The sequence below is a fragment of the Phodopus roborovskii genome, unplaced genomic scaffold (genome assembly GCF_943737965.1).
Source record: "Phodopus roborovskii unplaced genomic scaffold, PHOROB, whole genome shotgun sequence".
Taxonomy (NCBI): Eukaryota; Metazoa; Chordata; class Mammalia; order Rodentia; family Cricetidae; genus Phodopus; species Phodopus roborovskii.
This window is the reverse complement of record NW_026126524.1, coordinates 598,376-623,825: the sequence shown is the minus strand read 5'-3', so window position 1 is coordinate 623,825 and position 25,450 is coordinate 598,376. Positions and strand designations below refer to the sequence as shown.

Sequence of the window (25,450 nt, the reverse complement as noted above, 5' to 3'; positions counted from 1 at the left end):
TGGAAACATAACTTCCCTTCAAAGGACACAAGTTTGGTGCTCAGCACCTATATCAGTGGCTCACACCAACCATAACTCAGTGCCTGTAGATCTCATGCCTCTGGCTTTTGCAAGCATTTGTTAACCTGTTTATACAGGCAGGCAGGCAGGCACGCATACACACACACACACACACACACACACCACACACACACACACACACACACACACGTTAAAAATAAAATATTTTTAAAAGAGGTTTTAGTGTTTTTTAAGTATGATAAATATATATAATTTGTGTAAAATATTTTTTTCTATTTGATGTTAACCATATTTTAGTTTAAAGTGTGTGTGTGTTGTTTCTATATAAAATGATTGGGCTGAGCCAGGCACACTTGTACATGCCTGTTATTTGAGAGAAACAGAGATTCAAGGTCATCCTTGTGCATAGTAAGGTCTTAAGGCCAGTTTGGGTTACATGAGACTGTGTCTCAAGAAGTCCCAATAAATAAGTAAATATATAAAATGAGATGGTATACTATTATTTATTTTCTCCCTGGCTGAAATTTCTACTCCCTTTTCTTCCCAGTCTCCTACCCCCACCCCTGATCCACTCCTCCTCCCTTTTTGTTTGGGAAAGGGCAGATATGCTATTATATTAATAGTTTTAAAAGGAATTGTCTGTTTTCACCTAATTTTATGTGTATGAGTGTTTTGCCTGAATGTACTTCTGTGTAATATGGTATGCAGTTCCTAAGGAAGTCAGAAGAGGAGGTTGGATGTCCTGAAACTGTTACTGGCAATGAACCCCAGTGCTCTTAACTACCAAGGCATCTCACCAGCTCTAGGGATTACTAATTTTAGCAATTTTTTTTCTTAAATGCTTAGCCAACCTAAAATTCAGGTTTCAGATTTGTGGAAAATCTCATTAATAATTGCAAAGTTATTTTGGAATGAGAATGATTTTTTTAGGTTATATTGAGTGCTTTTTACAGAAAAATTTAAACATTAAAATGAATGGAATAATAAATAATAAAATGAATGGAATCTTTATATGTTACTCAATTTAATTATCAACTTGTGACAAATTACTTGTTTATTTAAAGTGAGTATATTTGGATATGAAAAGGAATGTTGGTAGTAATTGTACTAGACATAAAACCCAGATAATTTTAGGTATTTTTGGAAGTATGGTCAATATATCTCTACCTTCACTCACTTTCCTACTATCCCTGTAATCACATACTATTTTGATATTAAATCCATGTATCAATAGTTTATCAACTGAACTTTTAAATATTTCTAATTGAAGGGCTAATAAATTGCAGTGGAATTTTCACAATGAAAAATTGAGAACACTTGTTTTTTGTTAAGTGTTAAATATTCTTTGTGTTATTATACATAAACTACACTAAAGTTCTTTCAGTGCATAGGGAATTCTAATTGGCATTTTCAAGAGTAGACAGTTGCTTCCTGCTGTTTAACCATATTACCTGTAACAGGCCAGGACACTGAATACAGGTGAGTGTTCTGCTTGGTCCTGAGACAGTGAATAGGTGTTTCCCAGTATTTAAAAAAAAAAAAAAAAAAAAAATATATATATATATATATATAAAACCAGTTATATAAATTTAAGTATGATATAAATTAAGTATAGGCTTTGAGGTGACACCCCCAATCTTTGGGGAAAGGTGAACATTACTAAAGTCCAATACAATCTGAAAAAGGGAAAGTAGTGATAATGAAGTATAATAGGGTAAAAAAGAGAAATTATTAGATACTAATTTATTTAGTGGTTTAATTAAAGCACTGCTTATATTACCTATTTGCTAAGCATGATTTCGCTTGCCAGCTGGAACACAATAACCTGGAGAAACAGCTGAAACACTGAGTCATTGTCCTTAGCAACCTGCTGACCCCAAGCTTACTTGCTTGTCCACCCCACCTTATGATTTTAGAGTATAAAATAAGAATGCAAGCCTAGACCCAGAGCCAAAGCATTTTAGGAACTATCCTGGCTTTGGTCCACCAGTGACACGTCTTCTCTGCTATTTTCATTGGAGCAGAAACATTTTGGTTTGTTTTTTAACATACCACATCTACTTTACTACAAGTCAATTTTTACTTAATTAGGACTGTCCAACAAAAATGTGTTGTTTTTAAGAAATTCTCAATTGTTTGATTTTACGAATAAAGACTTGGGAGCCAGATGCTGGGGTGAAAGTCTGGTAGCTCAGTGAGGCAAAGCAAGCACCCAGTTGACCTTCCTCTATCTCCTTTGTCCCCTAAGCCCTCTTCCTTCTTCACTGTCTTCAACCACCCCCCTCAAACTGGATGTCCCTTCCTCCTACTTCCTGTGCATCTCTCTAGTTGTCCTCTTGACTCCTCCTTACTCTTTGTGTTTTTCCTAATAATCCTGTGTTCACTTCCTGCCAACTGGTTGCTTGCTCCTCCTATGGTTGACTTTATTTAATCCTATTTACAGTATTGAAGTAGAGAGCTCTTGGATAACTAGAAACAGATTTTTCCAGTAAATAATGCTATCTCAAGATTCATAGTGTAATCAAATATCCTGTAACAAAAATATTGTTAGCTATTCATAATTTTAATTCTGGCTTCTGAATTAAATAATGGTATACATTAAAAGCCATAAGAAATTTGTTTTGTAATATATAGGGCATTGGCAATTACTCCTTAGTAGCTTTTTTAAGATTAATTTAGGTCTGCCTTTTTTCCTTCATTAGGGTTACTATTACTATGATGTAACACCATGACCAAAAGCAAGAAGGAGAGGAAAGGGTTTATTTGACCTACAGTTCCATATCACTGTTCATCACCACAGGAAGTTAGACAGTGCAGGAACCTGGAGGCAGGAGCTGGTGCCAGGCCATGGAGGTGGTGGCTTTCTATGCTCCCCAAGACTTGCCCTAGGAACATCTGCTCAGGGGTGGCCCCACCCACAGTGAGCTGGGCCCTCCTACACAAATCACTAATGAAAAATTACCCTACAGGCTTTTCTATAGCCCAGTCTCATGGAGGCATTTTCTTAATCGAGGCTCTGTCCTCTCCAGTGACTCTAGCTTGTGTCAAGCTGACATAAAACTAGCCAGCACACTCTTGATTCTGGACTGGAGATCACTTTTGCTCCCCAGATGGACTTTTTGGGATTCTCCAAATACTCCATTAGTTGTATCCTATCTTCAGAGAATGTCTTCTTGCCAAAGATGCCAAGCAGATCTTGGAGATTTGGTCCAGTCCACAGTGTGGCCTGGGGCATACTTCTGAACAAAAATATAATTGCTGTTCTCAACAACATCTATTTTTAATTTGCTCACTACTGCTCACCACCACCAATATTATGACCTGAAGCCAGAGATGTCCATCCCCCCCACCCCCCGAATTTTCTTTTTACTTTTTTCTTCCTCCCTTCCTTTCTTTAGTTTAGTTTGTTTTTTGTTGTTTGGTTTTTGAGACAGTCTCTATCTCTATAAGCATTGGATGTCCTGAAACTTTCTATGTAGACCAAACTGTCCTAGAATTCAAAGAGACCCACCTGTGTTGCCCCAGGAGTGCTGGGATTAAAAACATGTGCACCAGCTCTGAGAGTATTTTCTTTATATCAAATGTCTATCCAGGAAGTGTGCAGATTTCTCCAATTGTCTAAAATGTTTCTTTGTAGTTTATGTAAATCAAAATCCAGTTAACTGTTAACTGTTAAGTGAATGTAAGACTATATCCTTTTCTTTTTGCATTTAGTGCAGAGATCAGATGTTTATGGTTATAAATTTGATCTCTTAAGGAAAAATAATAGTAGCAAGTATTAGAATGTTGAAAGCAACTCCACCCTGTTTTCTTTTTACATTTTGGGACTATAAAGATGATTTCACATCAAGAAAACCATACAAAGTGGAAGATTTCTGCTGACTCTCAAAAGACTTCTGTTCAACAACTAAATGAACAACTAGAGAAAGCAAAACTAGAATTAGAAGAAGCTCAGGATACTGTAAGCAATTTGCATCAACAAGTTCAAGACAGGAATGAAGTTATTGAAGCTGCCAATGAAGCTTTACTTATTAAAGTAAGTAAGCATATAAAAGTAATGAAATAACATTTGTGAAAAATAAATGATTTGTATTTCTTGTTCTTATTTATAGAGGTCTTCATGACCAATTATTTACTTGAAAGAAAATACATCTTGTTTAGAAGACAAAGATGAGATATTATCAATATGATATACGTCATATTAGCACAAAATAATTTATTTATTTTGCTTCCATTAATAACATTTACTATAGTGGGTTTTATACTGATATGCCTTACAAAAGAAGTTGAAGCATTTTTCAAAATCAGTAAAGTTCCTTTGGAAATTTTAAAGTAAAAATATATTCAGAACTTTTTATAAACTGAGTTTTAAAACTTTTAAAATGGCTTAGGCTGTCTGTTCATCTGCTTTGGTTATGGCAGTATTTGATGTAACACAAATAATAAAAACCCAGAGACAGATATTGGGATTCAAGCTGAAGATCCAAGAGAAGCAAAGCAGCCAAGCTACCAGAGAGCTCTCTCACCTCTACTAGGGCTGGGGCAATCCTGACCTCAAAGTGACTGGAGACTAATTACCTAAGATTGAATACTGAATGTCCTGCTCCTATCTTATGTACCTCCCTAATGCTGGGGGGGTTTTAAAGGGATGAGCTCTGTTTCTCTTTTAGACTGATTCATTCTCTTGTAGCCCTGTGTAACTTTGAAGTCAGAGATCCATCTGCCTCTGGCTTTGCATTCTGATCCTTTAGGCAAGCTTTATTAAATCATAAATAATATATCACTACAATTTTAAATTAATAGTAGAGATGCTTAAATACTCATTTAAAACTGCCCTTTACAAAATAAGAGTGGTAGCAAAATAGAAGTTATTGAAAAAGAAATAAAATCAACTAATACCTTACATGTATTTCTAGTTCTGTACTGAACTGAATAACTCATCTTCTTTTATAATACAGTTTATATTTATAGTACTAGGTACTTATGAATAGATATAATCTAGAATTTAGGACCTGTCACTAGAGTTCAGTTGCAGAGCCTGTGCTTAATGTGCAAGGTGCTCTGGATACAGTGCTCTGCATTAATAGAGTGTTTAGGCTAAACACTGTGTATGTGTATGTCTGTTAAGAATGACTACACTGGCCAAGTGGTGGTGGTACACGCATATAATCCCAGCATTTGGTAGGAAGGCAGGTGGTGCTATGAGTTTAAGGCCAGCCTGGTGTACAAATCAAGTTCCAGGACAGCCAGAAAAACCATGTCTTGAAAAACAAAAAAGGAAATGAGCACATTATTAGTGTTATTATTAAGATGATGTCTATTGTTGTGGGTTATAGCTCAGGGATAGAACACTTAACCAGCATATATAAGGTCCTACACTGAACCCCTGGTCAAGCACTTTTTTTTCTGGTGTTCTAGAAGTTTATACAATTTACACAAAATTTCAAATCTTCATTGCGAAAAAAAAAATCTTCAAAAATTAAATATTCTACATTGTATGCCTAGTTACAGTAATTATTTTTGTTTACTAGATATTGTCCATGAGAACTGTGCAATTTGATTGCTCGAGGCAATCATTCACATTTTAAGTTTGGCTATTAATGAAATTGCCAAAATTGATTAAATGATAACATTTCTTTAAAAAAAAAAAATTGTGTCTACAGAGTGTGTTCCAGGACAGCCAGGGTTTAAACAGAGAAACCCTGTCTCAAAAAAACAAACAAAAAGTTTTTTTTTCTTTTGTGTATGAGCATTTTGCCTGCATATCTATATGTGCACCATGTAGTGTTCACAGAGACAGAAGACAGAAAAAGACTCCCTAGAACTGGAGTAATGGATGGTTGAAGCCTTTGTGGGTGTTACCAACCAAACCCAGTTCCTCTGCAAGAGCAGCAAGTGTTCTTATCTGCTGAACCATCTTTCCAGCCATCTAAATAGTAGCAGTTCTTAAGTAAACCATAGATAAAGAAATCTTAGAAGATATATTATGATTAATTAATATAGCTAATGTAGAGTGATACTAGTTCTGAAACAGAATTTCTTTCATGGTTGAAAGCTGTTTTCAACATCTACCTTAGCTAGCTCTAATATCTTAACTAAAGAGAACAGACAGAAGGGAAAGAATAAAGGCTAATAATAATCTAAGAGCTCAGAAGATGTAATTGTGGCAATTAGAAGAGGTGTGAGTAGCTGTGGGAATGTAGTTCAGTTGGTGCATGCACAAAGTCCTGATTTTGATTCCTGGCACTATAAAACCAGATGAACTGTTGTATACCTGTGATCTCAGCAATTGGAAGGTGGAGACATGAGGCTCAGGAACTCAGGGTCATGGTTGGTGGATACATGGTGAGTTTAAAGCTAACATGTCAAAGACTAAAACCAAAAACATAAATCCCAGTAGCTGAAGAGTAGAAAGCAATTCCATAAAGAACATCAGGCAGTGACAGAGAATAAGATCAGAAGTGAGGGAAACAACTCAATTTGATGCAGTCTGAGGACAGGATCGCTCTAGTCTAGTCGCTTTCTGCTCTGCTTCTCTGATCCTTCAGCCTTCACCCCCTGGTAGCTGACTAAGACCAATTAGAATTCATGCTACATCTTAGTTAGGGTTTCTATTGCTATGAAGAGACACCATGACCATGGCAACTGTTATAAAGGAAAACATATAATTGGGGCTAGCTTACAGTTTCAGATGTTTAGTCCATTATCGTAATGGTGGGACATAGTGGTGTGCAGGCAAACATGGTGCTGGAGAAGAGCTCAGAGTTCTACATCTTGCTCTGCAGGCAGCAGAAGCAACTGTGTCCCACACTGACCATAGCTTAGGTATGTCTGTGACCTCAAAGCCCACCTCCACAGTCACACACTTCCTCTAACAAAGCCACACTTCCTAATAGTGTCACTTCCTATGAGGGCCATTTTCTTTCAAACTAACACAGCTAGAGATCATTCTTGTAATATTTTGGCAAAGAATCTGGCTCCTTTTTGCTCTTATCCTAAAAATCTACCTGAAGCTATACTGAAGTTTGGGATTAATTTTGTTGGCAGAGATTTCAGAACAGTCAAATGTTGACTCTGTCATGTTATTAGTAATCACAATGTTATTAGTGATTACTCTTATGCAGATCTAAAATGACAAGACCAAGTAAAATATAGTTTGAGGAGAAGAGCACCAGGAAATTTAATGTTGGAACCACAGTTTGGGCTGAAAGAGACATGAAGAAATTAAATAAAGGGAGTGGTGCCCTGAGGTGAGATTCCCCACCCAGCTAACCCTGCAGTTTATGGAAAGAAAACAGCTAAGGAATTACTTGTTCCTAAAGAGCAATAACAAATCAAAGCTTATGGAAATATAATTGAGGGGGGGCAGATTTCATCCCAAGCAAGCAGTCAAGCTTGACAGCTTCATCCACTTGGTTCTGGCTTTAGAGTCATGAAGCATACCTAAGTAAAGGGGTTAAGGAAAGTCTCAGAGGCGAGACATATCGCAGGGGCTCTTTTCATGGAGGCTAAGAAAGGCTATTGCCTAAAGCTGTGAAAATGAAGTCTGGATTGTGTTGGAGACCCAGATGCTGGAGATAATGTACTCGAGTAGTGGGATAATTGTCAGGGAGAGCTGTCGACAGAGTGGGACCAGCCCAAGAGAGGGAATTGTGTTGTACTCAGTGAATTTGGAAGGGTGAGACCATCTAAGTCTTATGACAGGATTTGGAGTTTTCCCTGTTGAATTTTGGTCTTCCTTTGGTTCAGTATTTCCTCACTATGCCTTCATTTCTCCTTTTAAGAATGATGATGTATATTCCATGTCTTGTATGTTAGAAGTGTAATTTGCTGTTTTATAGGGAGTGCAATTAAGAGACTGCCTGCCTTTAGTTTCAGAAGGGACTTTCAACTTTGAAACAGTGTTGAGGCTGAAGTTGGACTTTTGCATTATGATAAGGTCATAAGCCTTTGGGGACCAGGAAGTAGAATGCAGTGGTTTGAATGAGAATGCCCACATAGGCTCATATGTCTGAATATTTGGTCTCTAGTTTGTGGAACTGTTTGGGAAGGATTAGGAGGTGTGGCCATTTTGGAGGAAATACGTCAGTGGAGTTGGGCTCTGGATTTCTTGCTCTCTTGCTTGGGGGGTCAGGCATGAGGTCTCAGCTACCTGCTTCAGTACCAGCCTCCTGCCTGGTGTCACACTCCCCACCATGATGGGGATGGAAATGTTAAGCCCCACTGAATGCTGTCTTCTAGAAATTGCCTTGGCATGGTGCTTTGTCACAGCAGTAAAAAAGTGACTAAGACAATAACCAATATGTATTTACTTCCTATTAGAAATTCTAAATGTATGTCCATGTTAGATTACGAAAAAAGTAGTTTACCTCAATACTTTCACAGATAAACTTATAGGTATAAGATTGAAATCTTTAACATTAAAATATTCTTCATGGAAATATAGTTTCCATGAAATTCATTAGAATATTGGAAGCAATTTTCAAATGAAAATACATAATTATCTCTAAATGCAACTGTCTTTAGTAGTACAAGTGTTGAAAACCCCTTGTAAACTTCTCAAGAACTAGGGGTAGAGAGATGGCTCAGAGGAGTTAAGAGCACTAGCTACTCTTCCAGAGGTCCTGAGTTCAATTCCCAGCAACCACTTAATGGCTCACAACCATCCATAATGAGATCTGGCGCCCTCTTCTGGTGTGTAGGCATACATGAAGGCAGAATACTATATATATATAATATATCTTAAAAACAAAAAAAAACCTCAAGAACTATTATTTTAAAAAGTTTCCATACTGTGACAAAGATGACTAAGAGTCTATGATTTATAAGTAGTTTAGTAAACAGAAATATATTGAGCATGTACTATGTACCATGTACCAAATTTTCTACAGGAATCTGAATTATCCAGATTGCAAGCCAAAATTTCTGGACATGAAAAGACAGAAGACCTCAAGTTTCTACCAGCTTCATTTACAACTCTAACAGAAATTATGCCTGATATTCAAGATCCAAAGTTTGCTAAACATTCTCAGATGTCATTTTTCAAATGTAGAAAACTACGCCGCTCTATCAGTGCCAGTGACCTTAGTTTCAAAAGTCATGGCAATGAAGATCTCTCTGAAGAATTGCTACAGGACTTAAAGAAAATGCAATTAGAAGGTGGCCATAAAGGCCTACCTTTCAAGCATTCAGCAGATTCGTCTAAGCCTCTTCCATATAGCCTAGAGGATGATAGTTCTGAAAGTAATGACTTTAGTACTCTTAGTGGAATGCTGAGATATATAAACAAAGAAGTGAGACTGTTAAAAAAGTCTTCTCTGCAAACAGCTGCTGGTTTAACTCAGGTATGTATTTCTCACATATTACAAGATAAAGTAATTTGTACCAGGTTTGTTGTTGCATAGCGATAATCCATCACTTAGGAGACAGAAGCAGGAGGATTGTGAGATCAAGCACCTCACCAAAAAAAAAAAAAAAAAAAAAAAAAAAAAGTTAATTTTTCTTCACTAAATATTATTTTATTATTTGAGGAAAGAGTCCATATAGATTGGGTTTCTGAAAATCAAGTTTAAAATTTAGGTGTCATCACAGCATATAGATAATATTTAAAGCCATAATGCTGGGTTAAACCAGTAGAGTAAACTGAGATAGAAACAGTTATTCCTGAAGTATTTTGCTTCACATGTTCAAGAAATTAAAGATTCTACAGTGGAAAATGTAATTCAGTTGGTAGGGTATCTGCCTGGTATGGCTGAAGTCCTGGGCTCACTCTCCCGCATATACTGGGTATTCACTTTTATAGGATTATTATATATAGTATATATAATAATATTACATATTATTATTATAGGAGTATTCCTAGCTCTTGGGAGATGCTTAGGATTAGAAGTTTAAGGTTATCCTATATTACTGAGTAAGGTCCAGGCCATCCTGAGCTACATGAGATATTGTCTTAAAAACAAACTATATAGTGAGTCCCCATCTGAGGGAGGGAAGAAAGGCAGGGATGTGTGTAAGAGAGAGAGATTGAGATTGAAGATTCAATACAATTAACTGAAAAACAAACCTTTTATGAAATAGAATAAAAAGTATGCATGCATAGTAGTTGGCAGAGGACATGAGTTGTGCCTGTGTTGCTAAAGCAGAGGTCAATTCTGACTACCATGTGTGTTAATGTGGAGACTGTTGGTGGCACTTGTGAGCAGAACTTCTGAGTAAAAGTATGAAAGCTTTATCTCTGCGGAAGCACCAAGAAAACTTTTTTGATAAGCAGTAAAGAAGACAAATGAAAGCTTAGTATGAAAAGGATGTTCTTTTTGTTTTAAGAGATAAAATATTATTTTGTTTACAGCTTTGTCAACACTGTGTTAGGGTTCCTCATCCCTCATATCCATGTCAACCATGTCAACATTTTTTGTCATTTGATGTGATAGCCATTCTGACTGGGGTGATGTAGAAACATAGAACACTTTAATTTCCATTTCCTTGATGTTTACAGAATATTAACCCCCCCCCATTTTTTTTTTAATGTCTGACTACCTTAATGTCACATAAGCTTCTGGCTTTATATTGTTCATCTGAAGACCAACTCAAGACTGGACCTCATTCTTGTATTTTAATATCTTTTTTCTTTTCTTTCTCTCCCTCTCTCTCTCTCTCTCTCTCTCTCTCTCTCTCTTTTTTTTTTTTTTTTTTATGGTTATTTGTGAATCTCTTTTCTGTATTTGCTCAGCTAGGTCTACCAGCAATAGCTCCCATTTGTATTCCCAAAGGATTCTGTAACTTACTACAGAGACAATAATCCCACAGGAATTGCAGGGTATGAAATGACATAAACATGGAAGTATAAAGTACATGTAAGCAAGACAGAGTAGAAGTGACTTCAGAAATAGACTATCTCCCCCTCTAATATGCCGCCCATATAGCTCATGGTCTCTGAATAGTGTCTATGGTAGTGTTTGATACATGTACTGCTTTCTTAACAGTATGTTGAAGTTGCTTTACTCAGGTATGTGCGTGAATAACTCACTAGAGTGATAGCATGTATGCAATATCATTAAGTGATACATGCTATATGTATACTTTTTTGGAGATTGTATGACTGAACCATATAATCAGAGTCAGATATACAAGTGATTCATGATAGTAATATTTGTATGATATAGTATTAAACAGAATGTTATAAGATTTTTTTTACATGTATTACTTTAATAAATTATGACTCTCAAAAAACATCATTTTGTGACTTGATAGAAATAATTCAATAGACATGGAAACTGGTAATTTAGCCCAGAGAATAGGAGGAGAAATATCTTTCAGGTAGACTTAAGAGATTATAGAGCAAGCAGAGGAGTTGGTGTTGTGTAGAAGACATGGGGACACAACAAGAAGGAAGACAGGCCATGTGGATATAAAAGCAAACAAGCAGGGCAGGTTTTCAGTGGGAGAGAAATTTCTTTATTGTCTCTTTGTCAAGCTTATTATCTAAGTCAGAATCAGGTAATGGAAGCTTGTTTTTTACTATACTAGGCAACCCTGGCTGGCCTCCAACTCACAGAGATCCACCTACTTTTGCTTCTTAAATGCTGAGGTTAAAGGTGGCATGCACCATCACACCAAAGGTATTGGAGGTTTAGGAACAGAAAAACTAGCACACCTTCAATCCCAGCAGGGAGATAGAGGCAGGTGGTTCTCTGTGAGTTTGAGGATAGACTGGTCTACAGAAGTCCCAGAACAGCCAGGGCTACAAAAAGAAATCCTTTCTCAAAAAAAAAAAAAAAAAAAAAAAAAAAAAGGAAAACTACATGAAGTAGTTAACTTTGAGAGTGGAAAAGTACAAATACACCATTATACCTGAAAGTTTAGTAGACTTACTAGCCAGATAGCCATAAGATCAGCTGCTATCATTTACCCCTATTGTATGCCAGAAGCAGAATATCATTTTTTTTTTCATCATAAGGACAACCAAACAATACTCTTAAAAGTGTTCTCAGAGGTACACTCCTGCCCTGTTTTAGAACTTCTTCTCTATTCTAATAATGATTAGTGATGGTTTTGGTAAAAATAGAATCTATTTTATACAGGATAAATTTGACCAAAAAATGGCAAATTTGTGGTCATAACATATGGTATTTATCTATATTCAAGATACTAGTCTAAATTCTTTATATAAACCCAATCCCTTTAACAATCCTGTGATGAAACTATTATATTAGTAATAATCACTAATAGTGTTTAGTATTTCTTCATTGTAGTGATATTATCCCCATTACATCAATGAAAAATCTGAATCCCTGTTTTCCCTATATTGTAAAAATTAATAGTGAATAGTAATTGTTGTGCCCAAGTCTCAAAAATCCCCAAAGAGACCACCAAGGAGACAGACCCACCAAACTGTAAAGGCAAGGTTTATTGTTCATCCAACCATGACAAGGAATTAAAGGAAAAGTAATTCAAGGATTATAATCGGTAGATAGGGGTTGATTTCTGATTGGTTGACATTTGAGAACAATTAGGGGACTTTCTCAAAGTCATATTTTGGCATGAAATACCTGTGTACCAATTATTCTCATTGGTCAGTGCTGAGATTTGGTGGTTTCTGTGGCTTTGTCTTGTTACTTTCAGGTGACCTGTTCTACAGAAATACCAATAGTTTTTAGAACTGTATCTTGGAGACTACAGAGGAGTTTTTGGTCTCCCCTGGAGTTTCTTTTGTGGCCAAACAGTTCCCAGGAACCAAGTATCTAGGAAGCTGGTGTGTGTGTGTAGGGGGGTGGGGGGAATCTGGAGTTTCTTTGTATTCAGTTTTGGTCCTAGGCTCCAGGAGGCCAGGGGATCTGGAGTTTCTTTGTACATATGCCTACATGTTTTTTCTGTAGCCTGTCATAGCTGCTAAAGCAGGGGGCCGAGTGGGGGGGTCTGGTCCCTTTATTTCTCTCTAGTATAAATAATAAGAGTTAAATAGGAACTTATACAATATCTCCCCAGTGTGAATTATTAGAAGTGAAGCCTTAGAGTTTAGTTTATACCTTTCAGTAATCATATTCTTTTGGAACTACTTAGTCAGTTAGGGATTAAGAGAGTAAAACATAGCTAACTAGTTTATGGTGATAACTTTAATTCCATCATTGGGAAAGCAGAGGCTGGTGGATTTCTCTAAGTTAAAGCTAGCCTGGGCTAGTAGTAAGACCATGGTAAAAGAGATGGAGGAGGAAGGAATAGAAGACAGGGATAAAGGGAAGGGAGGATACATTGAAAGCACTATACTAGTAAAATTATTCCCTAGTCTGTATACACTGGACTACTGCATACATGCATCTTTAAGTCATTTTACCTATTCAGTTGTCATGGAGTTCAATGCCAAATTAAATTATTCAAAATACCATAGTCAGTTCTTAAACATAGAATTGGATTCTTAAAAACCTAATATTAAGCTCAGTACTCAAATGTTTATTGTGAATGATGATCTACTAAGTTTTAAATGTGTTAATGACAGTACTTACAACTTTAAACTCATGTAGTTCAAGAGGCTTAATTGCATTGACTTTTTGCTTAATGAATTTTCTTTAATTCACTATGCTATTGTGCCTTAATCTTAAAAGTAACTGAAGACATCTTCTCAATACTTTTTTCTTAAGGGCCTGTATTTTTTTTTTTTTATCTTATTCACTATTAACTTTCTTTTAAATAAAGAAAATTCATAGTTAAAATTGTTAATTGTTGAATGAAAAATCTTTTTGCTGTTTATTATTTAGTCATATAAATGTTGAATTAAATGTATATACTGGTTTGTAAAATGTGACATAAGAAAAATTTTAAATTAGGATACAGAATCTTGAACTACAGGCTAGTTCTGATTGTTTGACATACTATTAAGTATGGATTACACTAATTTCCAGTTTAAAAGCAGGATTTTAAAATTCTTTTATCCCAGGAAAACTTAAGAATTGTTATAATAAAACCTAGTGTGTCAAGCTGATAGAAAAATAATTTATTCAATTAGAGATAGATAGCTTTCAATTTTATTTTTCTGTTTCATGGATGATTATCCACAGGCTCTAGGACAGCATTGGATTAATGCCTGAAGAAATTAAGTAGATATTTATGGCACCAAAGAGCCCACAGAACTTTTTTGTCCTAGCTATCATACTCTTAACTCCTTTATTACTACACTTAACTTTTTAAAACAATTTCCTTCATCTTTCATGTTCAGATTTAATATGCACTGCTTGATGTATCAATTTCTTTTATTTTATATAGTGAATGGCTTAACATTAAAATGTTTGAAGCGGCCACAAGATCTTTGTTTTCTAGCTATGGTTTCACTTCTTTCAATTATGATCTGGTTAGGGCCAGATAACACTCTGTTTATTTGGGTTCCTTGAGAGGGTTTCTCTGTGTAGCCCTGGCTGTCCAGGATCCAGGAACTTGCTTGGTCTGTAGATCAGGCTGGCTTCAAACATACAGAGATCTACTTGCTTCTGACTCCCAGTGTTGGGATTAAAGGCGTGTGCCACCTCACCTGGCTAATAACACTTATTTTTTAATTTATTTGTTTGTATTTGTGGTATTGGGAATTGAACCCAGTGCCCAATAAGCAAGTACTTTGGCATTGAGTTACATTCTCCTTCTTGTAATATCTGAGAGGTGGAAAGGACTTTTAAGCAATTTGTTTTAAACAATGAAAGTGCCTAGAGGCACCCTCCTTGTGCTATGTGTGGAGCATCAGCTGGCTTCAATGCAGTCCTGCTACAGAGAATGTAGTCTTAACATCCAATAGCACAACTGAACAAACATTAAAATTGGCACACGAGAAGTATTTACTAAGTATTAGCTTTCTTTCTTGTGTTGCAGCCCAGTACTGGTTTTTCCAATGGTTAGCAATCTTTGTGTTTCCTATGTTGTTGGAAATCAATTCACAATAAAGCCTCAACACATGGAATATAAAATCAGATTCCTGACTGACAAAAGCTCAACTGAAAAAAAAAAAATACACATATAAAAAATCCTGGACTTTGCTAGGCATGCGGTGGATGGTCTGAAAAGCAGAGCTTGGATTTGGCTAGGGCCTCGAGGCTCCAGAGCCAAGCCAGCATGGCCTCCTCCACAGCAACTAAAACTAAAAGCACCTGATGATTTAGTTGTTCCTGTTGTGAAGAAACTACACTTCTATTATGGAAGCTTGGAAGAGAAAGAGAGGGAATATCTGGCTAAAGGGAGTCTGGGATTTTGGGAAAAGAAGGCATTGAAGCTGGAAATATTAATATAACCTCCATGGAAGTATTTGAAATTGAGGATCACATCATTGAGCGGCACAGTTTGAAAGAAGAAAGAGAGCTTGGCAAATCAATGTTTCCACAGATGACTCAGAGGTCAAGGCTTGCCTTTAAGACTTGGGAGAACCTATCACACTTTTTGGAGAAGGTCCTGCTGAAAGAAGAGAAAGGTTAAGAAATGTTCTCTCAGTGGTTGGAACTGATGCCTTAAAAAAGGCAAAAAAAGATGATGAGAAATCTAAGTCAAAAGAATAGTATCAGCAAACCTGGTACCATGAAGGGCCAAATAGCCTAAAGGTGGCCAGACTAATTATTCACTCCCCAAGGCAATGAAATGCTTGGAGGAGGCCCATCTGCATAAGGAGATTCCCAGACAACCAGAACACCCCAGATGCAAGAGCTGTACAAATCTCTCTGGTCTTTGAATAATTTCTGCAGTCAGATTGGAGATGATCAGCCAATCTCCCACTGTCACTTTAATTCCAGTTCTAAAATGCTAGCCACAACTTGTTGGAGTGGGCTTTGCAGTCTCCTTCACACTCTTCAAGGCCATAACACAAATGTAGGAGCAATTGTGTTCCATCCTAAATCCACTGTCTCACTGGACCAAAAGGCTGTCTGTCAGCTTGGCCTCTTGTGCTGCTGATGGCTCTGTGGAGCTTTGGAGTCTGGACAGCGATGAACCAGTGGCAGATATTGAAGGTCATACAGTGTGTGTGGCTCAGGTAATGTGGCATCCATCAGGGCGTTTTCTGGGCATGACCTATTATGACCATTCATGGCACTTATGGGATTTAGAGGCTCAAGAGGAGATCCTGCATCAGGAAGGCCACAGCATGGGTATGTATGACATTGCCTTCTATCAAGATGGCTCTTTGGCTGGCACTGGGAGACTGGATGCATTTGGTCAAGTTTGGGACCTACACACAGGACATTGCATTATGTTCCTAGGAGGCCACCTGAAGGAAATCTATGGGATAAATTTTTCCCCCAATGGCTACCACATTGCAACAGGCAGTGGTAACAACACCTGCAAAGTATGGGACCTTTGACAATGACGTTGTATCTACACCATTCCTGGCCATCAGAACTTAGTGACTGGTGTCAAGTTTGAGCCTATCCATGGAGACTTCTTGCTCACAGGTGCCTACGATAACACAGCCAAGATAATGGACCCACCTAGGCTGGTCCCCATTGAAGTCTTTGGCCGGCCTTGAGGGCAAAGTAATGGGCCTAGACATTTCTTCAGAGCATAGCTATTTACTTGCTCATATGACAGGACCTTCAAGCACTGGATGGCAGAGTAGGCAAGACCATGGAAGGACTTGGACCTTGGAGGCATTTTCCTCCGAGGAAAAGAATTGTATTGTGTTATATCATGTTTTCTGCCAAATACCATGTGTAGGATTGGATTTTCACATTGGCCCCACTTCTGAGTAATCCAGTCTCTAGGTGATGGCAAACCCTTCGTGGTTAGAATGCAATTCTTATCTCAGGTTCTGCCATAAACTATGTAGACACTGTTTAAACTCATCACTTTTGAATGCCCTCCCATCTCTGTCAGTACTTGGGATTGTGACTATTCTTTCATTTTTAAACTTTTTATTTGGCATTTTGAGATAGGGTCTGCTGTTTTAGCCCTGACTACTTGGAACTGTCCTGTCTATGTCAGGAGGCCTCACATCTTAAGTGACCCACTTGGCAGAAGCCTTCCAAGTGATAGCATTACAGAAGTGTGCTGCTGGGCCTTACAGTTGCATTTGTAATGCTTGAAATGTGGCTCTCTGTGACATGGTATGTGCTCCATACTACATATAATCCAGCAGGAAGATAGCAGACTGCATTTGAAACTCCCCACGTTAAGAGGCCATGTCAGAAGGCAGAAAAAGGTGGATCCCTGAGTTCGAGGCCAGCCAGGTCTACAGAGCAAGTTCTAGGACAGGCTCCAAAGCTACAGAGAAACCCTGTCTCAAAAAAACCAAATAATAATAATAACAAGGGGGTGGCATTCCGTTCTGTGTGCTAGTTCAGTGAGTGGGTCCTGAGGGCAAGCTCCTCTCCTGCCCCTGAGAATGTGATGTCAAGCAGTAGACTGCAGCTGCATGATGATTCAGAAGCAAAGATTTGACCTCTTCCTGTGGAGTTTACAGATATGTTAACTGCATCAGGGAACTCAGAACTGAACATGTTGGGGAAAACCTCTTCCATTTTAGTTTGATGTTTGACATCTTTCCAGATAAAACAAGGCCATTGTATCCAGATTCAAAGGAGTTTTTAGAAAACAAACATAATGTCTGGTACAACCTCTTTCCTGTTGATATTTAAGGGATGTACTTTTTGTATTAAAGTAAATAGGGGAAAAAAATCCCGAATTTATATTTGGGTGTTCCCAAACATAAGCATCTTTTTTCTTTATTATATACTTGCTGAGAGTAAAATCCTACCATTAAAAAAAAAAAATTCTGAACACATTCATAGACTCTGAAGTTCAGAGACTTCATGTTGAGAACTCCTGTTCTGGGACTGGAGAGATGGCTCACAGTCCCCAAGTTTGTCTCACAGCACCCATGTCAGGTAGCTCACAACTTCTGCACCTCCAACTTCAGGTAATTTGATGGCCTTCTGCCTCTGCAGGCCCTGCATTCACAGCAAACCAAACAGAAAACCCTCCTGCTCTGGTTGGGTGTGTTTACACAGTCTTATAATCCCATTAGTTGAGCAGACTGAGGCAAGAAGAGCACAAATTAGAAGCTAGCCTGAGCTACTGTGCCAACGAAATAAATAAAACAAAACAAAATAAACAAAAAGAAAAAACAAGCTTCCCACTCTGTGGTGATGAGATTTAGTAAGGATTGCCTGAAATATCCAAATGCAAAGCTAGCCACACTAGTTAGCTGTAGAAGTTAGGCAGTAGTGCTACACACCTTTAATCCCAGGACTCAGGATGGATCTCTGTAAGTTCAAGGCCACTCAGGGCTACAGAAGAGTGAATCAGTCTAAAAGATTAACAAATCCCAGGCCTACAGAAGTATATAAGACAGAGGCCCAGTGTCTCAGGCTGCATTCTGAGATTTAGTCTCTAGCCACATTGAGGAGAGGCAGCAGTCTGAGATTTGGAGGAGAGCTCTTGGAGACAGGATCGACCCTTTCAGTCTAAGGTAGAGGTAAGAGCTAGTGGCTGGCTACTTTGCTTATCTGACCCTCAGCTTGAACCCCAATATCAGACTCTGGGGCTTTTATTTTTCTTGTTACACCACTCTTAATTTTGTTTTGGACTAGAGCAAAGGCAATTTATTAAGTACTCATATCCATCCTATTTCCAAAAAGGGTAAAATAGTTCACAAAATGTGATTATGGGAAATGACAAAATCAGCTAAAATGAAAACAAAGATAGGAAAAAAGATGAATCAAAAGAACAAGGAAATATATATAGGAACATGATAATATTTTCCAAGTCAAGATATCTGGCCTATTTTTTTAATTCTTTAAGTCTTCATCTGTCTTTCCTATGCGGTGTTGCTTTTACTGCAAACATTTCTCTTTTTGCTTTATTTTTCCATGTTCATATAACCAGTTTGCCTAAACCATAATGAGATGTTGATGTCTCCATATCACTTCTAGATTTATTTTATCTGTGTGTGTGTGTGTGTGTTTGTGGGTGTGTGTGTGTATGTCTTCCTGTGGCTTTATGCATGGGTGCTGGGAATCAAACCTGGAATTCCTGAAATAGCAAGAGCTCTCAACTGCTCTCTAGCTCTCTGCACTTAAGTTTTTTTATGTCCCCTAGTTGGAGTGTAAAACCTTGTATAGACGTATGCCCCTAAATTAGCATTAACAGAATTACTTGCTTGTTTTAAAATGTGATTTATTGACATTTTCTGATTTTTTTCAGTTGGTTAATATTTCCCACTTCATCTTTAAATTATGTGCTTGAATGTTATGTTAGATTTTAATGCTAAGTCAATATGACTTTAATATTCATAATATTAATCTCTTGCATTCTAGGGAGGAAAATTGTAATTAAAAGAAGATATCTGTGTCATGAAAAATGGAATTGTTGGTACTGTGCTATTTATTATATGTAGTGCATATTTCATAGAAGCTGTTATTTTATTATTTTGAATAAATTTTATATTTTAATATTTTTAAAGAAACTTTTCTAAAATATAGTTATATTTTTAAGTGAAAATTAAGTAATTTATTATTTTTGATGAAAATTGCTGGTTTCTTTGTCTTTGTCTTTTACATAAAGATAATGGCTAAAATACCTAATAAGTAAATTCAGCATTTGCATTTTTAGTCATGCTACTCTATTATCTCCTATTTTATAATATTTTTTAAATTAACAATATGAATTTACAAATCATTCTATAATAAGTTCTTAAGTCTTGTTGGGTGTTCCATGTTTATCAGAAACTTTATATTTAATCACCAAATAGCCCTATGAAAAAGACTCGTTCTTATTTCTGTTTCTGTTTTAAATAGAATTATTTAACATGGTAGAACTATATGTTCTAAAGAAAGTTAGTCATTGTAAGTATTAAGAGGTAGCTTTGGGTTAGTGTCACCATTTATATACATGGTTAGCACTAAGAATTAAACATTGAAGCCCTTAATATGTTATTAGTCACAATGTGGGTGCCGGGAAGCAAACCCAGTTAAAGCCAGTGCTTTAACTATGGAGCCATCTCTCCAGCACTGTCCATTAGTATGTCAGTAATGTCATCTGAGTAACACTACCAAGTCAGAGTCTAGAACCAAGAAGTATTTGAAAGTTTCAAATACCCAATTAAACACCAGTAACATAAGTGATAATAATTGGCAATGACAGAAAGATTAGTTGACCTAAAGACAATTAAATAAGAATCCAGTCTGAACAACAAGGAAAAAAAAAGATAGGATAAACAGAAAAGAACATACAGGATGTATGGAGAGCATTAAGGTTAAGAAGAGAAGGGGGGTAGAAAAGTATTTAGAGTTATCGCGGTAAATAAGGATCAGGATAAACAAATAGGCCGAATAGATGTTTATTCAGGGAGAAATAACTTACAACCTAGACAGATGAACACCAGGAAACTCAACCCGATCCTCTCCTGATCCTCTCCTGTCCAAGTCACGCCAGAAAGAGAGCGCCTTCCTGGCCCCCTCCGACCTCCTTCCACAGGTCACTTCCACCCATGGCTCCACCCCCCAATGGGCGTGGTCAGTGCTACAGAAGGACTATCTCACTACATAGAGTTATAGCTGAAAATACCTCAAGTTTAGTGAAGATAAATTAGAACCTGTATACCTAAATTCAGTAAATCCTAAGTAGGACACATGGGCACATACACAATCCTACTAAGCCATATAGTAGTAAAATCCTGAAAACCAAAAATATAAAGCATATCTTAAAAGCGGGTTTCAAAAGTCTCATGTAGGAAGATAGCATTCCAAAAGAAGGCTGAGTTCTAATTATTCATTAAAAACAATTTGACTTTTTTTTTCTCTGACAAAGTCATATGTATTATGTAGCTCTGGGTGACTTGGTACTTCCCATGTAGACCCAGGTTGGACTTAAACTCACAGAAATTCCGCCTGCCTTTGCCTAGTGCTAGGATTAAAGTCATGTGTCACCATGCCCAGCAATTTGACAGTAAATAGGATTTATATTTTAAAAAAATAAGCATAAGAAAACTTAAGTGTTACATTAATATCAGATAAAGTGGACATCAAAATAAAGATATTTTCTTAAATGTATATACCTCAAATGCCAGACTTCAAACTAATAGAATTGAAAGAGAGGGATGGACAGACGGACGGATGGATGGATGGAGGGATGGAGTGAGGGAGGAAGGGAAGGAGGGAAGGAAGGGTCCATACCCATAGTAGGAAAGTCTAACCTTTGTTTTTTAGTAATTGAAATAATGAAAGACCAAAAACGTAAGTAAATATATAGCTGTTTTGAATAGCAACTTGTCTTTAACATTCAGAGAATACTTCTTATTCTAACTGGAGAATGCATGCTTGGGTATAACAGGTATGAGAAACCATGTGTTGGGCCACAATTTAAATCATAATAAAGATTTAAAAGTTGAAATCATCTTATGAAGTGTTTTCTGACCACAAAATAACTAAAGTACACATTAGTAATAATATATCTATAAAATCTTCAAGTATTAAACAGTTCTGCTATATGTGTTCCTTACACACAGGAAATCTTAGAATTATTTGCAATTGATTGCTAATAAAGATACAACAGCTAAATTTGTGAAATGGAACTCAAATTGTAGTTGTCTACTACTACAGAAATAAGTTTATAGCTGTAAATGCTTTTACTATGTTTCTAAAAATTTATAACCAGTGATCTAAGTTTCTACCTTTTTAAAAATGTACTTAACTTTATTTTATATGCACTGGTGTGAAAGTATCAGATCCCCTGACTGCAGTTATAGGCTGTTGTGAGCCGCCATGTGGGTGCTGGGAATTGAACCAGAATCCTCTGGAAGAGCAGCCAGTGCTTTTAACCACTGAGCCATCTCTCTAGGCCTCTAAGTTTCTACCTTAAGAAACTAGCAAATCAAGGCAAATTAAATCTAAAACCAACTCAAGTAAAGGGAAAATGAAGGAATAACAGACATCAGTAATAAAGAAAATTAATAGCTAAGAGTCAATTTACTAAATATATCAGTAAAATGGATAAAACACTAGCAAGGCTAGTCAAATAGATAATACAAATGACCAGTATTAAAATGCAAGATATATTAACATGGATCCTCTCAACATTAATTTAGGAAAATATTAGGCACACCTTTTATGCATTAATTTGGCATATAAGATGAAATGGAGTTGAGAAGATATAGTTTTTTTATATGTAAAATGAATTATAATTAGAGTAAAAAGAATTTCTATAAAGAACTCTTCAGGCCCAGGTAATTTTGCTATATTAATAAAGGCTAAATAAAGAAGAAATTGTAACTATTTTAAAGGAACTTTTCAAAAAAAAAAATAAAGGAAGAAAGACCTACAATTTTTTTAGGGGGGTCAATATAGTCATCAGATGGTATCAAATGGGAACATTACATGAAAAGAAGAAATCCCATATGAATATAGACACAGGGCACCACACTAAATCCCTGAGACCAAATTTGGCCTGTCTCTGATTTGAAAATAAAATATTTTTATATTAATATACTATCAGTGGCTGGTTTTGTACCATATAGTTTATTAATTAAATAGTGGGGGCAAATATAATATTGACAATGTTTAAAATTTACAAAATAGGATCAAAAATAGAGTCTTTGACTATATCAGTCAGGTAAAAGATTTTATATGCAGTCAAATGCTCAAGGACCTCAGACTGACAACTGGGGAACCAGCATAGGACAGTTGGGGGGCCTGGGCAGTCTATGGGGTCTCTGGCAATGGAACCAATATTTATCCCTAGTGCGCAAATGGACTTTGGGAGCCCATTCCCCATGGAGGGATACTCTCAGGGAGGGCCTAGGCCCTGCCCTAAATGATGGGACAGACTCTGATGATTTACCCCCCATGGGAGGCCTCACCCTCCCTGGGGAGTGGATGGGGGGTGGGATGGAGGGTTGGTGGGAGGCATGGGAGGATGGGAAGTTGGGGGAACTGGGATTGGTATGTAAAATAAGATTGTTTTTAATTTAAATAAAACAACAAAAATTTTATATGCATATTTTATGTGCCTAACCAATCTATTCATATATACCACATATATGAAAGTGTATATTTTATATATTTACATATTTATGGGGGGGTTGTTTGAGACAGGGACTCAAACTATTGCCTAGGCTGCCCTGGGACTGACTCACCAGGCTGGTCTTGAACTCATGACACATGACAGGTCTTCTGCCTCAGCCCACAAGTGCTGAGATTACAGACATACACCATCATGTTTGGCTATTTTATTTTCTTTGAGATTTTTATTTCTTTTTATTTTATAAGTATGAGTGTTTGCCTGAATGCATGCAGTGCTGGCAGAGGCCGGAATCAGGCAGATTTCCTGGGACTAGAGTTACAGATGATTGTGACCTGCCATGTGGGTACTGGGGAATCGAACCCAGGCTCTCTAGAAGAACAGCCACTCAACTTACCTCTTAGCCACTTAATTCTCTTTCTCCCTTTCCTCCCTGTGTGGTACAGTGAACCAAATCCAGAGCCTCATACATGCTAAGCAAGTAACATACATACCATTGACCTAGCCCTATTTAATTGATTATTTCAAGGTACCAAAGTCATTTCAGTGTTGAAAGTCTTTAACAAGTAATGATGGTACTGGTGCAACAAAGTTGAGGGCTGGAGAGATGTCTTTAAAATGTGAGGACTTAATGATAAATTCACAACTGTTGTAATCTCAGCATATCTGTGGGGAGGTAGTTGCCATAAATGAGAGAATTCTCAGAAGTTCACAGGTTAGCTAGCCTAATATATGTAGCACAAAACCAACAGAGACCCTGTCTCAAAACAAGAAGGAAGGCAAGAACCAACAGCTACACCCAAAATTGTTCTCAGACTTCCGTGCACATGTGGGCCATAAGTGCTTGCATCCAAATATATGTATGTTTGTGTGTGTGTATATATATATATATATATATATATACACACACAGGCATGCATGCATGCACACATACCACACAGTCATCATGCACACTCATGTGTGCTACATCAAAATGAATTATGGGCATTAATATAAATATTAAAACCATAAAGCTAGAAGAGAAATAGAATAACTTCATAACCTTGTGTTAGGCAAGATTCTTAAAATCCAGAAAGCCCTTAATAATGAAAGAAAAACTTAATGAGCTGTACTTCATCAAAATTCATAACTGCTTATCATTTCTCACCATTAAGAAAATGAAAAGGCAAATGGCAAAATGAATGTCATCAGTATATATAACATAGAAGTTGCTTAAAAAGATCAAGAATTCTCTATAACTCAATAAAAGGCAAACATCCAAAATTAAAATAGACATGTGAATAGATATATGCTTCTGTAAAGTAAGTATGTGCCCTAGTAAAAGTGTTCAACATTTGGTCCCTAGGGAAATGAAAATTTTAAAAATTAAAAGCAGGGCTGGAGAGATGGCTCAGAGGTTAAGAATACTGGTTGTTCTTCCAAAGGTCCTGAGTTCAATTCCCAACAACCACATGGTGGCTCACAACCATCTGTAATGAGATTTGGTGCTCTCTTCTGGCTGGCAGGCAGAACACTGTATGCAAAATTAATAAATATTTTTTTTTTTTTTTTTAAGCAGCACTGGAGAGATGGTTTAGCCACTAAGGCCACCAAATGCCTGTAACTTCAGTTTAAGGAATCTGACACCCTCCTTCTGGTCTTAGAGGGCACCTGCACATACACAGTACACATACATACACACACACACATAAAGTGAAATATTTTGAAGAATTAAAAGCACAGTGTGGTGCTTTTAAGACTAAACGGCAGGCCATTGGATGACCTGGGACATTTAGAGCCACTTGGAAACTGGTGGCTTCTTTTCACACTGTACATGGTCTACTAATATTATTCCTTGTGTTTCATCAGAGAAGGGAAAACGTGTCCACCAAAAATCTTGTACATTCATGTTCATACCTTCTCCATCTAAGCCAAAAAAAATGGAGACAAACTCAGAGATTATTGGTACTTGATATATTCAAGAAACTAATTATTGTTAAAAAAAAAAAAAGTGAACTTTTGTACTTAATAATAATATGGGTAAATCTCAAAATTATACTGAAAGAAAAACTATATGTAAAGCAAATCATACATTATTTCATTGATAGGAATATAAAAAGTAGACAAAGCATTTACAATATTAAAAACAAGAACAGAGCTAAGAGGTGGTGGCACACTCCTTTAATCCCAGCACTTGGGAGGCAGAGACAGGCAGGTATTTGTAAGATTGAGGTCAGCCTGTGTACAGAGCTAGTTCCAGGACAGCTAGGGCTGTTACACAAAGAAACCCTGTCTCCAAAAACAAAAACCAAAATAGTGATTGTCATTGGTTGAGAATTTAATAGGAAGAATTTGAAGTCAACTTTTTAGGTTCACAGAAATGTTCTATACCTTGACTAATTTGTTGGTTACCCAGGTTAAGTATTTGTCAGGACTTTTGACTTGCTTAGAATACATGAATTTTGTACTT

The 25,450-nt window shown here is 36.9% G+C and overlaps 1 protein-coding gene across 2 annotated transcripts in view; it reads left to right on the top strand.

Annotated features, from left to right (window-relative positions):
- Positions 1 to 19,450, top strand: part of Ccdc18 (coiled-coil domain containing 18) — a 91,413-nt gene extending 71,963 nt beyond the window's left edge. For both annotated transcript variants that reach the window (XM_051198028.1, XM_051198025.1), the window contains 3 exons: positions 3,857 to 4,057; positions 8,913 to 9,365; positions 19,302 to 19,450. In XM_051198028.1, coding sequence (XP_051053985.1) covers positions 3,857 to 4,057; positions 8,913 to 9,365; positions 19,302 to 19,316 — 669 coding nt within the window. In that variant the 3' untranslated portion in view covers positions 19,317 to 19,450. The remainder of the gene's footprint in view (positions 1 to 3,856; positions 4,058 to 8,912; positions 9,366 to 19,301) is intronic.
- The last annotated feature ends 6,000 nt before the right edge of the window (positions 19,451 to 25,450 follow it).